The following is an 18,479-nucleotide window of genomic DNA, read 5'->3' as shown; positions in this document are numbered from 1 at the left end:
TGCGGGACAAACAATGCTTTATTGACATGTTAGATGAACATTCAAAGACAAATAACAGTGTAATTGATGTGATTAGTCAACGAACATGTGTCCTTAATTTGTGGAACATATGATGCCTGGAGGAGTGAAGAAACATTACAACCACTCTAATTACTCTGCGGTAAGTTGAATCTAACAGGCTGTAGAGTGTAAAATATGTATGAGAAACATCAGACTCAACAGCAAGGCAAGGTGCTTGTCAACAGTAAACATTCTAAAACATATTATAAACCATCATAAATGTTATATAAATAAGTTAACTTAATTTAATAAGCAAGTAACAATTAAAAGCAACAGTTCATTCAAGTTGGTCCACAACACCAGTCTGGTTTCCCTTCAGTACAGCATGAATGTATTCTGATCATGTTCGTCTAATCTAGTCTCATACTGAACAGTATCTGATAAGAACCTTCTTTTGTGCACATACAATGGATATTAAACGTCTACGCACCTTTTTTCTACTGTGAAATGGCCTGAGTTTAAAAAAAAAAAATGAAATGGTAAGTCTCACATTTTTGTTTTATAAGCGGTTGAGATTTTGCCATGCAGTTTTTCTCTGGGTATGTTGAGTCATTGTGGGCTTTGTTGCAATTCAGTGAGCTGGACTATATTATGGCAATGATTTCTGCATCAGTGTAATGAAATACATTGATTTGTCATGTATTAAAGTCGCTGCATTAGCCAGAGACAGACATTCCATGCGGTTATTTTATTCCTCCTTAACAGTAAGAATGTATCAAATCTTAATTTATCTAATCTTATGTTTTGAGAGGACTGAATTATCTAGTATCACACAGGAAAAAAAACAAGCATTTGAGATAAGTCAGAAAAAATGTGTTTTTTTTTTGTTTTTTTCAGTCAGTGTTGAAGTGATTCCTTTAGTGACCCCTGACTCCTTGGTTGGGAACCACTGCTCTAGCCAAACAAAACCGATAAGACTAATTTCATTTGAAGGGTATTAATAAGAAAGTTCAGTAAAAAGGTGTTCAGATTCTGTATCCACTGTATTTCCCAACTATTTCAGTGTAAAAAACAGCATGCGTCATCTGTCTTTTACATGTTCTTTTACTTGTGTGTGCTGTACAGCTGCCTAACCGTTTAATATCAACTGAACCGTCAGTACCACTGAGTTTGAAAACCGTCATATACTGAAAGCCGTTACTGAGTACTTGGTCATGGTCCTTATTTATTAAGCATCTCACAGCAGGAAATCAATCTGGACCAAATATTTGATGAGGAATGCCTATTTAGTCTTGTTTTGTTTTTTCAACTTTCTTAAAGTAGAAAATAAGGAACATTTCAGAGAGCTCCAAAGGTGTCCTAACCTGCTAGGAGCTGACAGGAGATGTAGGTCAGGCAGAGACATGCACACACTTACTGTGGGAGGAGAGATGAATTGGGGATGCTTGATGACAATGAGCTTATAGGATACAATTTTGACAAAACTTTTATATATTTGTGCCTTGTGGGTGATGCAAAGGAGAACACATCCGTGCAGAAACCAAGGTTTTCACAACATGGCAAAGGGAGAGGTTTACAACACTTATACCATTTGCATTGGGCTGTCAGCAATAATTGGCAAACCATGACTTAAATGTATATATACAATTTAAAATAGAGGGCAATTTGCCCCAGCTGCATGAAATAAACCATGACAACCCAATCCATAGATAATTTTACAAGCCTAGTACCTTATTGTGATTTAATAATGTGCAAGGTTACAAACACGGCAAAAATGTCAAATGTCAATGTCTAATTTCAATTTCAACTCCAACTAACTTGTAAATTAGGGAAAATGTTATGTCTCATAACAATATGAACATATTGTAGCCTCTCATATGTATGAGCCACATCAAAAGCAGCACGTGTTTTGATTTGCATCCAACACAAGGCTAATCACAAAGATTATTCAGTTTTTATCAAAACAGTGTCTTTTAATAACACATCTCTCACAAAATGTGCCCGCATGTCTGACGGCCATCTCCTGATAACAGTTTATGACACAGATTAACAATTGATGAAATTACCCCTAGGCTTACTTACTTAAGGCTAAGCAGGACCAAATATGCATCACTCTGAGAATCATAGTCCCAGTAAGGACTGATTTCCTATTTCCTTAATAAATACAGGCCATGATCTTTCAATTTGTTGACTCCATCTCTAATTAGATTCTGTACTGCGCTTCGCTACTGCTCTTTTGTAGGTTTTGTAGATAGAAATGTGTTTATATTCAGTGACTGTATGGTAACTGTAATCATTGTTCTAGTTCTGGTACTAAAACACATTTATTGTATTGGTTTGGCTATCAAACTATTTCAAATGATACTCAACCCTGCTAGTAATACTGAACAGAAGAGAATATGGCCATTGTAAGGTCACAATTATGAGGCCTGAGATTTTATCACATAAGCAACACTGTGAGTTAATGCAACTGAGGTGGAAGCCAGTGTTTTTTGATTATGTTTGTTTGAGGTGCACACTCCGGGAGGCTGGCTTTACCCACTGAATACAGATCAGTTTCCTCAACTCCTTTCTCTAGAACTTAACTGTTAGTCATGAGGGGAAATTGCAAAACTACAGACCACTCTCCACATCCCGCCTACTCTACTGTGTAGTGTTTACGTCTCTGTGCTGGAACACTCCTCTGGTGTCAGGATTGTCTGGAGAATCTTTTGGTAGAACGGGGAGAAGACCAGCTTGTTGAAATTGACGAGGCGACTGAAGCGAACAGCAAGCTCTTTCAGCTCCCTGCTGACTGGAGCCAGACCTCCTGGGAGAGGAGGAGGGGTCTTATGTTTACTGGACTCCAGGGAAGCCAGGAGGTAGGTCTGAACCCGAGAGTCTGAGAGGAGAGGAGAGAAGTTATGTGTCATTGCCAAATAAATGTCTACATAATCTACAAAGTCAAACACAACCTATTAGAAGAAAGTCATCATATGTGTCACTTCTTACCCATCAGCTTGCGGACTGTGTTGTCTGGCTGGATGGTGGCTAAGATTTGCCCCTTCAGCGTGCTCTTTCGGTCAGCAGAGAATGGAGAGTAGCCATGCTGGCTTAGACACTGACTCAGCTCAACACACAGTTTCTCCCCGATGGTTGCTAAGGCATCCTGTGCACTAAAAGACCTTGAGGCAAGCAATAAGAAATTACTTAAGGACAGTTTGGCAACACAAAATGGTTATGACTTGTAAAATTGGTGCTAGAATTAAGGGGGCAACAACTTCCCCAACTTTAAGGAAGTGCAACACTTATTTGTCAGAGTACCCCTTTAAATTGGTACATATGACATATTATCACCTTATAAAAGTTGTTACAGTTCAATATTCATTCTCCTTTTAGCTCTGTTTTGGTCTCTACCAACTCCTGAGGAAAATATGTGTCTCTTTAGATGCTAAATGCTCCAATATGATCACCAGCTAGTCTCTTACTTTGTCTGTCTGCTGTTTGGTGCTGGGCAGGTAGTGTACAGTGGGTTTATCATTTTTCACTGTAAACAACTTCCTACTGTGGTTGGAATTGAGGTTGATGAAAGTGGAGTTTGCAGGCCATAAAAACCAAAACAATGGGCTGAAAGACACTAAAAAGCCCTGTGAAACTGAGGGGAACTGCAGAGTTGGGTAATAATTTTCTGTGAGGTCATCACCATGAGTTACCACATTCTTGTGATCCTTTGTTTATATACAAATGTTGATTATTGCAGCTTTAAAATGACTTCTTACTTGTAACTACTCAGGAATGCAAACATGGACCATCAGACACATAACAAAGGTCTTTGACCAAATTCAAAGCAGGCATATCACAGTAAGAGCATATGTTTCTTACGGCCCACCAGGACATGCCACGTGCACAATTTGTGGTCACCCTGTAACTCTAATCCCAAGTGAGTTCATTTAGAACCATGCTAGTCAAAGGTTTAAGACCCAGTGAAATGAACACTGTTCCTGGAAAACTGTAACTTTCAAGAATGTGTTTTTCTTCTTGTTCCTTCAGTTGGATGAGCTTGACTGCAGAATGATGTATGTGCTAAATTTGACACTAGGAGGCTGTTTTCACATTCATCTGCTGAAAGTGGAAAGTTTCTCTGTGCTCACCTTAAATCTGAGTCTAAGCAGTAGATATCATTTTAAGGATTTTAATGAAGTAATTGATTGGATATAACCATATTGAACACAAATTATTCAAAGCAGAGTATTTTTTATATTTCTTAAAACATGTCTAAAGGGGGGCTTTAATATCTGGCTAAATCGCATTTGGGACACTACATCCATGTCCTCTCCACTCCACCCTTATAGCTTGTATGCATGGAGGTGAATAAATAGTCAGCTGTCCAGTATAGCTTGTAACAAATGTGTGACTATTGTTTGACTGTTTGCAGTTGAAGCAATTGTACTCACGGTGTGTGCATGTCTGCAAGCATGATGTTGACAGTGTTTTTAAGGGTCTCCATCAGCCCCGGCAGGCCTGAGATGGCCTCTCCTGTGGTAGTGTAGACGATGAGGAGCACAGAGGAGAGCAACACTAACTGCTCAGCCTCCTGCTGCATCTCCTGGAACCGAACCTGATCCATCAGCACTGTCTAGAGAGAGGAGGGCAGAAATAAAGTTGGTGGAAGACTGAGACACAGCATGAGATGTAGAAATGACGAGCGGGAGAAAAAACCTGAATAAATGATAGGGAGACACAATGACAGGCTTCAGGACTGAGGGTGTTTACCTCTGGGAAGGGGTCCGAGGCGTGGTCCCACCTCAGCAGGCGCAGATAGGCATGATTATGAACATTAAGGGGGAGGAGTGAAGGAGGGTGAGATGAGGCAGCACTAGAACCATCCGTCCCAGCCTCTCTCAGGCATCTAACTGTGTCCTCAAGCCACTTCTCAGTGTAGTCTAAGGCATCTAAGGAAGAAAGGATCATCAGAAATGTAACATCAACTGAGTTTTATGGATGTAAAATATATAAACACTGAAATATATTCTGCTTGATTAAAGTTACACTTATTTTTTGGCCACTTGCGGGCAGCAAGACTGAAAACAGAATATTGACATATTGTCACTTTATTAAGTTGTTATGGTTACATCAAGTCTCTTTATTGGTGCCAGTAGGTATTGTGCAGTCAGAGTTTTGTCACTGAAAACAGCTGCCTGCTGCAACTGGAAACAGGGTTGATGAGATGATGATGAAAAACCCAAAAGAATTAGCTATTAAGAGTATTCTTGCTTTACTTTCGCTCTGCCACTTATATAATGCTCAGTAATATGATGAGGAAAAGTCTCCTTACTGGGTTGTTTTTCCAGAAACTCCTGGAACTTGTTCCTCTCATACTCAGCTGACTGCTGCATCAGATGAGGCCTGATGCTGCTAACTGCAAAGTTAGCCATGTCCATCTTCATCAGGTCCAATGTGGAGAATATGGCCCTTAGAGGGGAGATGACAGAGGAAGACAGATACAGAAACAGAGAATCGTGTGTCATGAAATTGCACCCTCTCAAAATGTACTGAAGACGCATGAAATTACAAATTTAACAGAGTTAAAATTGAACTTATTATTCACTTATTAAGGTTCTGCTAGCTCATCTCTTATCATTCTCTGAGGTAACATCCAGAACAAGCTGACATTTACAGAGTAATAGATTGAAATGAAATTACACAATCTAAAAATAAACAGAGGCCTGGAACATGCTGTGCTAATAATAGTTTATTGGCCTACTTGAGCAAAGGCACAATATCGGCAATCTCCTTCAGCTTATTGATGTCCTGGTCCCTGCAGGGGGCGCACAGTGAGCCCATCATCCCAACAATGAACTGGGACAATTGACCAATGTCAAGTGCTCCATTCTCAGCCTGCTGATGGATTAGAGGCAGGTCCAGAACCTCCTCAATATGGGACCGCAGACGTCCATGGCCCGGCAGCAAGAAAGACAGCAGTGTCTGGATGGGCAGATGATGATGAAGGCAGGAAAGGAAAGACATAATGACTGAATGTAGAGAGGAATGAACAAGGGAGGGATGGATATTGCATTGCATGTCCACATACAATAGGATGAAGCCCTGTGCCTGTGACCTTCTCAAAATACGAACAACTCCAGGATCATATTTTAGGAGAGAAGGTGGCAGCTAAATTTAGAGCACACATGTGCAGAGTGCTGCAGTTATTGTGACCAGTCTATTTCCTGAATAAACTCTCACTCTGCCTCACCTCTTTGATCTCAGCCAGCAGCTTAATGGCATGGTCATACGACGGCGGGTCCTCCTTCAACTGAGCTTCCAAACAATCCCAGAATGCTCTGTGCATAATCTCCTTCACTCTGCGCTCCAAACTGTACAGGAGCACAGGAGGGATGGTTACTTCTACAGCAAGAAAGAAGACCAGTACTCAAAGGAAAATGACAGTATCCAATCGAAAACTCACCTTCCTTCAGGAAGCTCTGCAGGTTTGACTTGAAAAGCCTGGTTGACCACTATTTCATGGGCCAGAGTCATGTTGGTGACTCCTTTAGCCGTCTCCATCAGCTCCTCCACAGACACAAACCTGGGAGGGCTGGCTATGAGGGAGGAAAAAGCCATCATTATAAAAAGTTTCATTCCTGCAAAATTACACATCAGTGTATTTCTCTCCGAAAGTTATACCTCCGAACTTTCATGTTGTTAAAGGGGGGGGGGGGGGGTTATCTTTTAGTTCAAATGGGACTGTATTGACAGCAGGCACACACCAACTACAAGATGTGTTATCCCCTCAACTCATCCTGCTGTCAGTGTTGCTCTCTGTTTAGTCTGAAACCTAAGTCTCTATTGTCTTTATTCTTGTGCTCTAGGTTAATCCAATTTATAACTATGAGCATGAAGAAAAAGTCACACATTCCAACTCACACTTGCAATATCATCATCTGTCAAGCATAAAGCTATGTAAATGAAAAATGTGGAAAGTATGATAAAATTCATAGTGGGAACAATCAGATAAGGAAGCATAATCTAAATCAGTGCTGACTGTGCTAACCCTTTCTAATAAAAATAAGTGTCCAAAGTGTTTTATTTGTCTGGTTTCCAGCTTTGGAAGACAGTTTTGTATATTGATATTCTCATGTTTTGAGGGTCAGCAACACTGGTGTTGAACCATGGACCTAACTAAGGCTAAGGTTAATGTCTGAACATTCAAGACCTCATGGACAGGACTTTATTTTTCAGAGGGGCTGCGCTGTGTGCTGTCTGTGCCAAACATGTTATACAACGAGCATCCATCAAGTCCATTAAATGTGGTGTGTCTCAGTATAAGAAGCAAGCCATCACTAATAAACCCACTGCTTGAAACTATGCTTTCAAATAGACCAAGATCAATGAATCGGCCAGGAAAAATATATAGGCCAACATATGCTTACTGCAGATACAGTATATTGGTATCCATGTACAGTATATGTTGGTAGATAAGCAATAAAGAAGTGCCACACTAGGTTTGAGATAATTTAGAAGCAGTGTCAGCATTACATAGTTTATCCAATAGAGAACAAGTTGATTTTTACACTGTAAAATATCCGGCTTAGTATGTGTCTTAATCACAAAAACAGATTGTTAAAAAAAAATACTATTGGTTGATTTATCATTTAAACTCCAAAATTATCATTATCGGGATTGTATTGATATCAAAAATCCAGTATAGGTATGCTGAAGTGACATCAAAGATGAGAATTAAACGGGAACTCCACTGAGTCTCAGTGTCTGTTTGCAGGTCTTGAGGAGTGCTGCTGGATATGTGAAAAAAATCTACAAAGTCTATTGTGAGTCTAGAGGGAGCTGTGTGAAACTTGATAGATTACCTCGTGTGATGTCACTTGAGTCAGCATTGGTTGGGGCTGAAGACTACAAATCAAAATAAAAAAAACATCTTGGGAATGAGGTTACCAGACCTCTGTAGGCCGCTCCTCATCTCTGCTCGCGGCTACATTAGAGCATAACACACCCAAATCTCAGACCTAACTGTGGTCAAGTTGCATTGTATATAAAAAAGATGATATCTCTGGTTCTGCTACATTGATTTGGATAAAAAAAAAGCTGTCCATAATGACTCCGATAATGTTATAGGAGTGCAATGCTAAATCGGCAACATTCTATTTTAAAGGAGTGGAGTTGTTGAAGAGTTAAAAACAGGCAAGCAGTGCAGACAAGGAGAGTTTATTTGCCAACCCCTGAAGGAATGAGCTTGTGAGGCTGGCGTGTTTCTTCCCCTCTGTTCAAAGGGAAGGTTGTTTGTGTTCCCATTTAAATGCACAACTTTTTTCTTTTATTAATCTAAGGATGACTCAAGTCAAACTGGAGCTAGGGTAAGGCTTGACAACCTGACACTATGCTTCCAGACCTAAAATACAGTATGGATTAGAGCTGCAACGAGTAGTCGATTAATAGGATAATTAGTTGGCAACTATTTTGATGATTGAATAATTGTTAAGTAATTTTTCAAGCAAAAATACCAAACATTAGCTTGTTCAAGGCTCTAAAAGATGAGAATTTGTTCCTTTTCTTGGTCTTAAATTACTGTAAATTTAACATTGTGGGGTTTTGGACTGTTGGTTGGACAAAATAAAACATGTGAGGACATCACCTTGGATTCCAGGATGTTGTGTTTTTCACCGTTTTCTGATGTTTTATTGCCCAAATGATTAATCAATGAATCGTGGGAATAACTGTCAGATTAATCGATAACAAAAAATGATCTTAAGTTGTAGTCCAAGTATAGACACACGCAGCAGCAGCTTGGACATCCTAGACCGTAGCTGTGCAACAGAAGTTCTGTTGTGTTAGTCCATGGATACTGGTCGCATGATCAACAACAAAATCTTTTTGATTATTCTTGCACATGTAAAAGCTCCTCTCTGCTTATCTCATAGCACACACCCAGCGCATCCCCTCTGAGGTATAAATGTGTCCAAAAACAGAGCTCAGCAAAGGAAAGAAAGGCTAGGGATCACATTCAAAATTTAACAAGAATCAGTAAATCTTATTCTCACCTGTTAAGACATGCAGGTTAGGCTAATTGGAGACTCAACTGTCTGGATGTGTAAATGGTAAATGGTTGGAGAGTGTGTGAGAGTGGCCTTCCTCTTGAAGTGTTTCTTCCCCTACTCAAATTAAACTGATGCAGGCTTACATGGCCACTGTACTTCATCAGGGCTGTTGCTCTGTGTGGCTGGAGTTCCCCTCTGATATCGGCTTATTCCTCACCTTGTGGGGTGATCCCTCTGTGCGGGCTCGGAGTATTTGCCCGGACCCTCTTCCTCACCGTCTCCTCCGAAGCATCCTGCGCCCTCTCCTCCTTCGCCTCCTTGTCTCCTCCTCTCTCAAGGTGGTCTGCCTCCTTTGGCATGCTAAGGTCTGCAGAATATCAGATGACGGAATTAAACTGCAATCTGCAAAATGCTGTGCAGTGCTGCTGAATGCCTGATGATTGCAGCACATATGTGACATAACATATTTGACGTGAAGCAGTATTGTCATTGACTTTTTTTTAGCAGTGACAAGCAGTGATGAAAAGGTTTTTGTAATATGATGTGGTTACATGTTACAGTACAGACAGTTAGGACAAATGTAGGTTTGTTATTGTTATCTAGAGATGATGACATCACCTACAGGAGGAGAGGAGGGGGAGAGGAGTCACTGTGCCACTGTGTGATGCTAAGACAGAGGTAAACAGAACAAAGCCTCTTGGCATTGTGGCTGTCTTCACAGCTTTACATGTTTATTTTATCTTTATCTGCGTTACTAACCTTGTAGTCGGCAGCCCAGAGGAATAAGATGAGTTAGTGAGCTGTGGAGCTCAACTTATGTACCGTTAGCTGTAGTCGGCGTGAACACGACTCTGTCAACAACAAGCAAAGCCTAATGACACAGCTACTCCTTCATAACACACCCATAGCGGCATAAGCCCGGTCACAGATTTATTCACAAGTTCACCACAGCCAGAAACCGTCTTCAACACAAGAAAGGCGTTGTTTCGTCCTAGAGAAGTCGAGTTTATTTACGTCGTAGCCCTCCCCTGATGGTTTGCCGCTAACCAAGCGACACTTCCTGTTTTGGGTGGGGCTAACATGACGTCTTGTTCGAGCCCCCTCCGCGCGCACCACGGATGTCCATGGCGGGCACGCGAGCATTTTGGGTAACATTTTAAACTCCTTAAAACAGTAGTTTTCAAACTTTTTCACGTTAAAGACCCCTAAAGTGACACAATTAAGATTTTTGCCTTCAGATGTTTTATTACAGAAAGTGTATATAACCCATGACCAAAATAGTCACACATTCTGTCACTGTGTTATTATAGTGAAAATAAATTATTCTCCTGAACCTAACCCTTTTTGCTGGAGCCTCCTCAAGGGCCCCTGAGGGTCCCCAGACGGCATTTTGAGAACCACTGCCTTTAACATTTTTAAGGACTTTAAAATGTTACTCATTTTTAAGGAGTTTCTACATTAGTAGACTTCTCTTCTTATTCCTTTGCACTAAGATAGCTAGCTAGCTAGCTACCTACATAGATAGATAGCTATTTACTTATTGCTGTGGGGAAACTGCAGTCTCACAGCAGCAGAGATTTGTAAGGGAACAGAAATAGGAATAATAAGTAAGGAACATGATAAATAAAAATACTAATAAAAAATATATGTGCAATGGTATGCATCAGTATTGTATTATTGTATTAATAGTATCTAGAATACAACATATACAGCAGCCATTCTTATTGGATCATTAGATCATTCCCTCTCACTACTCAGGCAACAAGAACTACATCAACCGACCACATAGTGGCACTTTAACAGCATTACATGTTTGTCAACAATTACTCAACTTTATGCTCTACATTTTTTTCCTTGCATTCCTTTGGACAAAAGCTGCAGACTTTTCTGTATTTTGAATTAAACACATTCAAATTTCACAGCCTTCAAATTGGACTTTATTTGGCAAGACACATCTAGACAAAGTTGAAAATATCAGAATAAATTTTATTATGCAAATCATTTTGCATTGTTTTGATGTGAATTTATTGGTTTTACAAGTTGCCAAATTTAATGTGGTTGAGATTAGGAAAGAGGGCAGGGTTTAAAATCAAATAAGATATTTATTTATTTATTTGCAATATTTCACTCACAACTTGCACATTTATGAAGTCACTGGTATTTCTAGGATGATTCAGAAAGGAGAAAAATTTTACAACATATCTTGCAAGATGAAACTTATTTTCCTCAATATATCCAATGGTCAGTCAAGTCCATCTGTAGCTATTTGCAAAAAAGAAGAAAACAACAACAACAACAACAACAACAACAACAAAAAAACCCACACTCTTCTCTTGCTACTGTTTAAACTGTATGTGGCTACAGAACACAGCATGGGCACATTGCCTCACACATTTACAGCACACTAACAGCAGATTCACCAAAGTAATGGTTAAATATCTGTGGGTGGGCTTGGTAAAACTGTCTGAGCAGGCGCTTTCTCTCCTTGGTTGAGATCTTGGTGTCCAGGTGGATGCTGTTCAGCAGAGTCCACAGTTCCTGGTTGGTGGTCGTCTTTGTAGAGTCAGTGCAAGTCCTGCTGGAGACCTGCTGACAGAGCACAGAGCCTGAAGAACAGAAGAGAAGAGACACACACCATGTTAAAGTGTAGGAAACACAGAGTTGACAGTTAAATGTTTAAATGCCATATTCATCAACTTCCCATTAACATTGCCAAGTAACATCTGGGACTTTAAAGCTACATGAGTGGATATTTTTATTTTTTGGCCACTTGGGTTGAGCGGAACACACCGGAGACACGCAGCAACATATTACTTTGGAGTCATATTTTTGGTGAATGTAAATCAAATATGCACTTTCCTTTTAGCTCTGTTTTGGTCTCCAACTCCACAAAGAAAAATCTGGCTCTTAAGTAACTAAATACTCCACTCTGTGAAGCAGCTATTTGTTAACCTTTTCTGTCTCCAGTTTGGTGTTGGGCGGGCAGTGTGCAGTAGGTTTATCAGAGCTTATTTGAGGTTGATGAGAGCAGTGACAGTGAACCAAAACACTAAAGTTATGAGCTTTAAAAACAAAGCAATGAGCTGAAAGATGCTAAAACGCTCCATAGAGCTGAGGGGGACTGCAGAGTCAAGTGTTAGCTCTCTGTGGGTTTCTCATTACACAAAACCCTTTTCATATTACACATAATTTGATCCTTGATAGTATAAAAATATTTGTTAAGAGTAATTCATGAGCAATAAAATACACATTTTCTAAATTAAATACAACACACTCTCACTTTGTCTGGTATGAACAGAATCTTATGATGGTTAATGTTAGCAAACTTTCCATAGATTGCTGTGTCACTAACATTGCTGAGTAAATTCACTCACTGTCTCTTTTCAACCTGTGTTAGTGTTACACCATATTTTACTGTTTACCTTTATCTCCTAATTTTGTCCCTTTTGGCCACAGAGGCCGTTATTCAGCAAAAGTGACATGGGGTGGCTTTAAGAGCAGGAGCTTTTAAAACCAGGATATGAGATAAGGAAGTAATGCTCATTTTAGCTGTATTCTAAATGAGTAACAATGCATTTTGAAATTGGGTACTTTTATTACAGTTAGCCGTCATTGGCAATATTCACATAAAAATGTGATTGGGGTCCATGTCAAAAAATTGCCCATTATATGAAAAGCATAAAATACTTTGACATAATCTAGTCTGTTCAAAATATGACAAATATATTTTCAATGCGTTATGTTAATATGCTTGATAGTAACTTTTCAATTTAGGCAACAGAGACAGTCTGCATCTTACAGGAGAAGCTTTTAAGGAACCAGCTCCTGCATCAAAAATATGAACAATATTCATCCACAAAGATTTAACGCCAAGAAAAATATTGCATGTTGAAATCATCTTCTTTTCTTCAGTGATTCAAGATATCTGGAAACAGTGACGTGTTAAGTAATAAATCATGACAGATACAAATGAAGCAGTGGGGTTTTTTTTAGACATCTGTAACCAGACACGTGGTGGTACTGAATTGAAATGAAAAATAGCAGAACCATTATCAGCTGAAATACCATGGAAATTATGGGTTATCAGATATCATCAAGAAGCTGAATAATAAACATTCCTAAATGTAATTAAGGCACATAAGGCCACAATGACCTGTGAAATCCCTGACAGTTTAGTGGATCCAAAACCTCATGCACAGACGTGTAATTTTGAGTTTATCTCAAGAAAAAAAAAAGATGTCATGATGGTGAGAACAAGTGAAGTATTATTTATGCATGACACATCTACCCTGGATCGAAACCTGCAGCTGCACAGCAACAGCTACACCCCGCTGAGATGGTAGGATTTCTACCATGTCCCAATCTATTCTCGTAATGTTCTAGTATTTAACGGCTTTGTGTTGGGCTACCACCCGTAAACAGGCATTTACCAGTCACATCGGGCTGCTTCCCCTGTACCAGGCTGGCCAGCTTGTCACTCACTCCTTTGTGCAGAGCCCCTGGTATCTGGAGCAAAAAGAAAAGAAAGTCTTGGTCGGCAAATCATTTAATGACAGAAAATGATTTGTCGATGAAGTGAAGTGTGAAGTTACACAGTTGGAAATTGCCCGTTCATTCAGTAGGTGCTCCCATTTCTCCTTTTCACAGAAGCCCTTGCACAAATGTCTGTTACAGCATTTCCTAAACTACATTTTGCAATTCAATTTAAGCAATTTATTTATGTAACAAGGAGTTACAGCACCATTGAACAACACAAATGCTTTGTTGACTTTTTATGACATATTATTGGGCCAGACTCTGGTTTCCACTTTGTGCAAGATGGTAGGTTTTGATTTAATAGCCTAAATTTAATTAGAGCAAATACATGTGAATTTTATACATAAAGGTCAGTTTACTAGTACTGGGGAGTACTACTCAGCCTGTAAATACAGTTGAATAATGTCTTTTGTGGCTCAGGAAGTGCTTTGTCAAGTCTGAGAAAATAACCCTGGTGATGTCATAGTGATGTCATCAGGGTTATCATGACTTGGGCTCTGGGGCTTCAAATTTATAACAGAAAGACACCTTGCAAACTGGGGGTGTAGTTTGAAAAATGTGGGCGTTAATCATGCAGGGAGGGACTACTGAAAAAATGCTATTGAGTTGCATTATGGGTTGCTTCAATTTTGACTATTTCAACCAACATTTCTCTTGTGAGTCTCCTAAGGTGTGAGTGTCCTACGGACATGGAAATACGAAACACTAAGCAACCCATGGCTTAAGGCAAGGTAAAGATCCAAAGAGAGCAGCATTACAATATATTCTGAAAACATTTCATTACCTTAAAGATTTCCTTTATGTTGCTGAGCATGAAGACCACCATCAGGTCCTCTTTCTCCTTTGAGAGAGCTTTGCAGTGGAGGACTGCCCTGGAGAAAGAGCACTTCACTGCCAATCTGTTCTCCATCTGCAGGTTCAACAGCATATCTTTAATGTCAAATATGGTACAGTTGTTGAAACAAGCTCACTTTTTTACCTGCCTCTCACCTCTCCACCTGAAGACAGAGGGACAGGCTGTATATCACAATGATGATTTCTAGGTTTAGAGATTCTTTCCTTGGACATTTTAAAAATGCATCATTCAACATAAGATTTAGTAACTATTTTTCACCTCCTTGTCCAGTTTTATCCCTTGTGGGTCAGCTGCCAGAGCCATGAATGAAAGCAGCCTGCGCAGCTCCTCTCTGCAGCTGGATGACAGCAGCTTCAGACACAGCTGCAGAGCTTCAAGAGCCGTGCCCAACTTTGCATTCACTGGGAAAGAGATGGAAATAAGAGTAAGCAGAAGGAAGGATGTTGCACTGATACTGAGGTTAAGTTAAGTTGGCATATGGGTACTTTGATAGCTAAACAAGCTTGTTTCCAACCCCTGGTTCACTCATACTTGGACAATGGGAATCTAAACAAGTGACACAATCAGCTTTTCTTGTGAGCCACAGTCCCAGTCCTTACCAAGCAGGTCAGTGATGGCTGTGTAGATGTCAGTCATGTGCTGGGGCAGCAGTGGAGGTCTGTCTGTGTGGCTGTAGTGTTTGACCAGTGTCCCATACAACAGCAGCTTGCACTCCTCATCACAATTATTACCTGGAGCCAGAGATGAAAATTAATACGGCACACGTTAGTTGATGCCAATATCATAAACACAACACAGCTGCATGCATCAACACAAACCCTCAAGTGAAAAAACCAACCCCTGACAATGAATGAACAAAAGACTACCACACTGTATCAAATCATAGCAAAAGCTCAAAAAAAGGACTGATCGCCCACTGATACTCATTCAAGCTCTTGCCTCCATCTTGGGTGCTGCTGCTGTCAGCTGGCACTTGCTCACAGCTCTCCTGATCTCGAGGGAAACAGTGAGGCAGCTCTCTGCTCAGCTCCACCACCGGCTGGTCAGGGAGGAAGTCCAGACAGTCCAGAGCTGCACAGAGCCACTCATCCTCCCTGCAGGATAAAATAAGTATATTTATTTTAATAAGATTAACTTTATTGCAGAGACACTGAAATGAAATCTGCATTCATAGCAACTACATGTGGAAGCAGTTCAATTAGTAAGATGAATTTAAAAGAACTGAGTGAGCCAAACATACTGAGAGTCCCTGAAGGCCTTGAGGATCTGTCTGTCCAGGTGGTTGCTGCTATAGATCAGGTCTGGGTTACTGTGAGCCAGCAGGTGTGATGGAGGGGAAGAGGGTGGGGTTTGGATGCACTGAAGCACCCCTTCCAGCAGGGGAAGCTCCACCAGGTTTAACAGCCTCAGCAGAGTCTGCTCCTGCCACACCTCATCTACCACTGGGGATTGGAGCAGAGTATGTTTTTTTTTGTTTTTTTTTTTAATTATATCATATTGTTCTGTTGTATACTCTCCTCACTTTTTCACCTTTTTAGTCTTTGATTTTTAAAGTGTACAACACTTGACCTTCAGGTCTTTTTCAATCATTGTCAGCAAGACTTTTGCTGAGGAAAGGATTAATGTCATAATAACTGGTCAATGTGATGTGGTCAGTATATTGCTGATGTGAATTGATCTGCTGTCAAAAACTCTTTATAGGCATTAATATGACATCCAATCAATGGGGCTCAGCGAATTCATAAATAAATATGTGGATAAATCATATTATGTACTTTGTAAAACTCAGATCTGCCTCTTAAAATTCAATGACAACAAAAATTCAGTCCTGGTGGTTAAAAAAAAACATTGCAAGTGTTTAGAAATTCATTGTTCTAATGCACAGACGACCTGTTCAGACTGTTTCCTTCCCTTTTACCCAATGTATGCTGGAAGTTCCAACCCATGTGACCCTGAGTAGATGTTTGACAAAATGAGGAGAAAAATGAATTCATTTATGCATCTTCTATTAAAAGAAATATGACTGAATTCCACTTGAAACCTAAACGTGGCCCTCAATGTAAGAGAGGCAGCACAACAGGGTGAAACATGACTTACATGATTGTGGTAAAACAGAGTCTGTCTGTGCTCTGCTAGGACTCAGACTCAGACTGTCCACCATGGGCTCCAGTGACAGGCTGGCACTGACAGGAGTGTCCACTTGGTTGGCTTTTATGCACATCTGAGTGAATTTGACAGGGGTAGACATTGGAACATGTGACCCGGTGGGAACTGTCTGCTCTTCCTGCCTGAAAAGCAAAACACAGACAGCTTGAGGGATGTCAGAAAGCATTTTGAGGGCTCTGGTTCTGAACACTGTGATTAATAGTTAAATGTCAGAATTAAGATACACCAGAATGTGCAGAAAGTTGGATAATGCATAACCCCAACAAAGCTTTCTCTTTAAAACATGTACATATAATTTTCACATAGAGTAAACAGTTGTCTAAAATGTTCACAGAATGTCATTTCACTGACATTTTCGCTCACTGGGGGAAAAACCAGGACAGTTGACAGTTGATATCTGAAAACAGATATACACAGTTGGCAGTATAAACCTTATTAGGTATACATGGACAATCCATGCAATTACATAGAGTAGTCCCATCAATAAGTCCTGTCTTTGTGAAGTTTAAAACATTCAGGTTTTGTTGACACTGGTTGAACAAGGTGTTGATTCCACTCTTTGGTCATTTTTGAGGCTGCATTAGATTGTGTAGCTAATAAACCAGTACCTCAGTGTATGATATGAATGCTCACATCTAACAGAAGTTAAACTTAACATAATGTAGACTTCATACCTGTCTGAAGGAGCACTGCAGAAGAGTTTTTGGATCCCGTTCACAAGCATACCTCTCTCCAGCTCATCAACTGAAGGAGTATGCACATTTACAAACCTGTGTGACATTTTAAAAGGCAGATAAAAGGCTACATTGTTCACATATTTTCAGCCAGCATGGATGACAGCTAGGAAAATATTTTGACTGTGACATAATGAAAGAATATCTCACTGAAGAGGGCGTAATCAGATTTGTGTGTGTCTAACCTATAAAGAGCACTTTTGCTGTCCTGAAACAAATCCTGCTTCTTGTCTCTGCCAAACACTTTGGTTCCCACTGCCTCAAAGACATTGCAGTCAAGCAGAGCCTGGCACACCAACACCACTTTGTCCCGTGATACGGTAGCACCTTTAATTGAAATAAAACAAAGTGGAAATGACTAATTGTTGAATGTCTTTTGGCTCATAAATAAAAACAGGATAATGAAGAGGTTCATCCAATTATTTGAAGTAAAATTTGAGAAAATAACACACAATGCCCAGTTCACGCACCCTCAAAGCCTTTCACATGATTTATGTGTTCTGCCACCACATCCACAGCCTCTGAGCCCAGGAAACAGTCACTGTGGGACTTCAGGTGGACTCGTCTACGCTTCACTGTCACGGTGGACCTGAGGTGGGAGATGAGGCTACTCCACAAGGAGGAAGACTGGACTGGTTTGCTGGCCACACCATGAGCTGAGAGACAGGCAAAGAGAAACATGATCCAAGGAAAATAAACTAAGTCACTCTCTTCATATTTTACAAATGATCTTTGCAGGGCTGAGTTAGGCTACTGATCTGAGGAAAGACAGGGGATGGAAAAAGAGGAAAGGCAAGAAAATATGAAAGAATAACTACATGAACAGGCCTCCGTGAGCTACAGGAATCGCAACACCTCGTTGAAACGCGTGTTAATTAAATTACCTTGAGGACGCACACACAGTTTCTCTGCAAGGTTCAACGCCGCTGCTCTTTCCTTAATTGAAGCCATGTTTCCCAACTGATAAAACAGTTGAGGAAACACTGCTTTGGTTGGTAATAGGTGGGAAGACAAACAGGAGAAAGCAATTAACCTAGGTCCACGCACGGGAGCATCTGGTTTATGTAGTTTCCAAATATAACCGCTAGATGGCAGCAATCGCTTAGCCACACTGAGCCCACCCACCTCTGTGACACAGAACTGAGTTTAATCTTGCTG

The 18,479-nt window shown here is 40.3% G+C and overlaps 2 protein-coding genes across 3 annotated transcripts; both read right to left on the bottom strand.

Moving 5' to 3' along the window:
* On the bottom strand, window positions 1-10,116 carry tcp11l1 (t-complex 11, testis-specific-like 1). The gene is made up of 10 exons (XM_044357170.1): window positions 9,789-10,116; window positions 9,247-9,396; window positions 6,446-6,578; window positions 6,233-6,353; window positions 5,744-5,964; window positions 5,315-5,451; window positions 4,753-4,931; window positions 4,434-4,615; window positions 2,992-3,164; window positions 1-2,881 (listed from the first exon to the last, which is right to left on the bottom strand). Exons 2-10 carry the CDS (start codon window positions 9,386-9,388, stop codon window positions 2,658-2,660), a joined length of 1,512 nt encoding a protein of 503 aa, XP_044213105.1. The 5' UTR covers window positions 9,389-9,396; window positions 9,789-10,116; the 3' UTR covers window positions 1-2,657.
* A 995-nt stretch (window positions 10,117-11,111) lies between these two features.
* On the bottom strand, window positions 11,112-18,389 carry LOC122985729 (DEP domain-containing protein 7-like). 2 transcript variants are annotated; one of them, XM_044356594.1, is made up of 12 exons: window positions 18,206-18,389; window positions 17,792-17,977; window positions 17,507-17,648; window positions 17,262-17,357; window positions 16,519-16,709; window positions 15,662-15,863; window positions 15,361-15,515; window positions 15,021-15,152; window positions 14,680-14,822; window positions 14,350-14,475; window positions 13,460-13,535; window positions 11,112-11,635 (listed from the first exon to the last, which is right to left on the bottom strand). In XM_044356594.1, exons 1-12 carry the CDS (start codon window positions 18,270-18,272, stop codon window positions 11,424-11,426), a joined length of 1,728 nt encoding a protein of 575 aa, XP_044212529.1. In that variant the 5' UTR covers window positions 18,273-18,389; the 3' UTR covers window positions 11,112-11,423. The 2 variants fall into 2 exon arrangements, with proteins under 2 accessions (XP_044212529.1, XP_044212530.1); XM_044356595.1 differs by lacking the exon at window positions 11,112-11,635 and adding an exon at window positions 12,671-12,954.
* Between the last annotated feature and the right edge of the window lie 90 nt (window positions 18,390-18,479).

This window comes from Thunnus albacares, chromosome 7 (assembly GCF_914725855.1).
Source record: "Thunnus albacares chromosome 7, fThuAlb1.1, whole genome shotgun sequence".
NCBI classification, from domain to species: domain Eukaryota; kingdom Metazoa; phylum Chordata; class Actinopteri; order Scombriformes; family Scombridae; genus Thunnus; species Thunnus albacares.
The sequence above is the reverse complement of the archived record's forward strand: the minus strand, read 5'-3'. Positions and strand labels throughout refer to the sequence as shown.

Bases quoted from the DNA above. Each gene is read 5' to 3' on its own strand.
- LOC122985729 (XM_044356594.1), bottom strand. From the start codon at position 18,272: ATGGCTTCAATTAAGGAAAGAGCAGCGGCGTTGAACCTTGCAGAGAAA. The intron at 14,823-15,020 runs GTAAGGACTGGG...TCTCTTTCCCAG, and splicing joins AGCCATCACTGACCTGCTTG to TGAATGCAAAGTTGGGCACG. The intron at 13,536-14,349 runs GTAATGAAATGT...TTTTTGCTCCAG, and splicing joins ACATAAAGGAAATCTTTAAG to ATACCAGGGGCTCTGCACAA.
- tcp11l1 (XM_044357170.1), bottom strand. From the start codon at position 9,388: ATGCCAAAGGAGGCAGACCACCTTGAGAGAGGAGGAGACAAGGAGGCG. The intron at 5,965-6,232 runs GTGAGGCAGAGT...CTGCCCATCCAG, and splicing joins TGCTGGCTGAGATCAAAGAG to ACACTGCTGTCTTTCTTGCT. The intron at 4,932-5,314 runs GTAAGGAGACTT...TTTCTTCCTTAG, and splicing joins GTTTCTGGAAAAACAACCCA to ATGCCTTAGACTACACTGAG.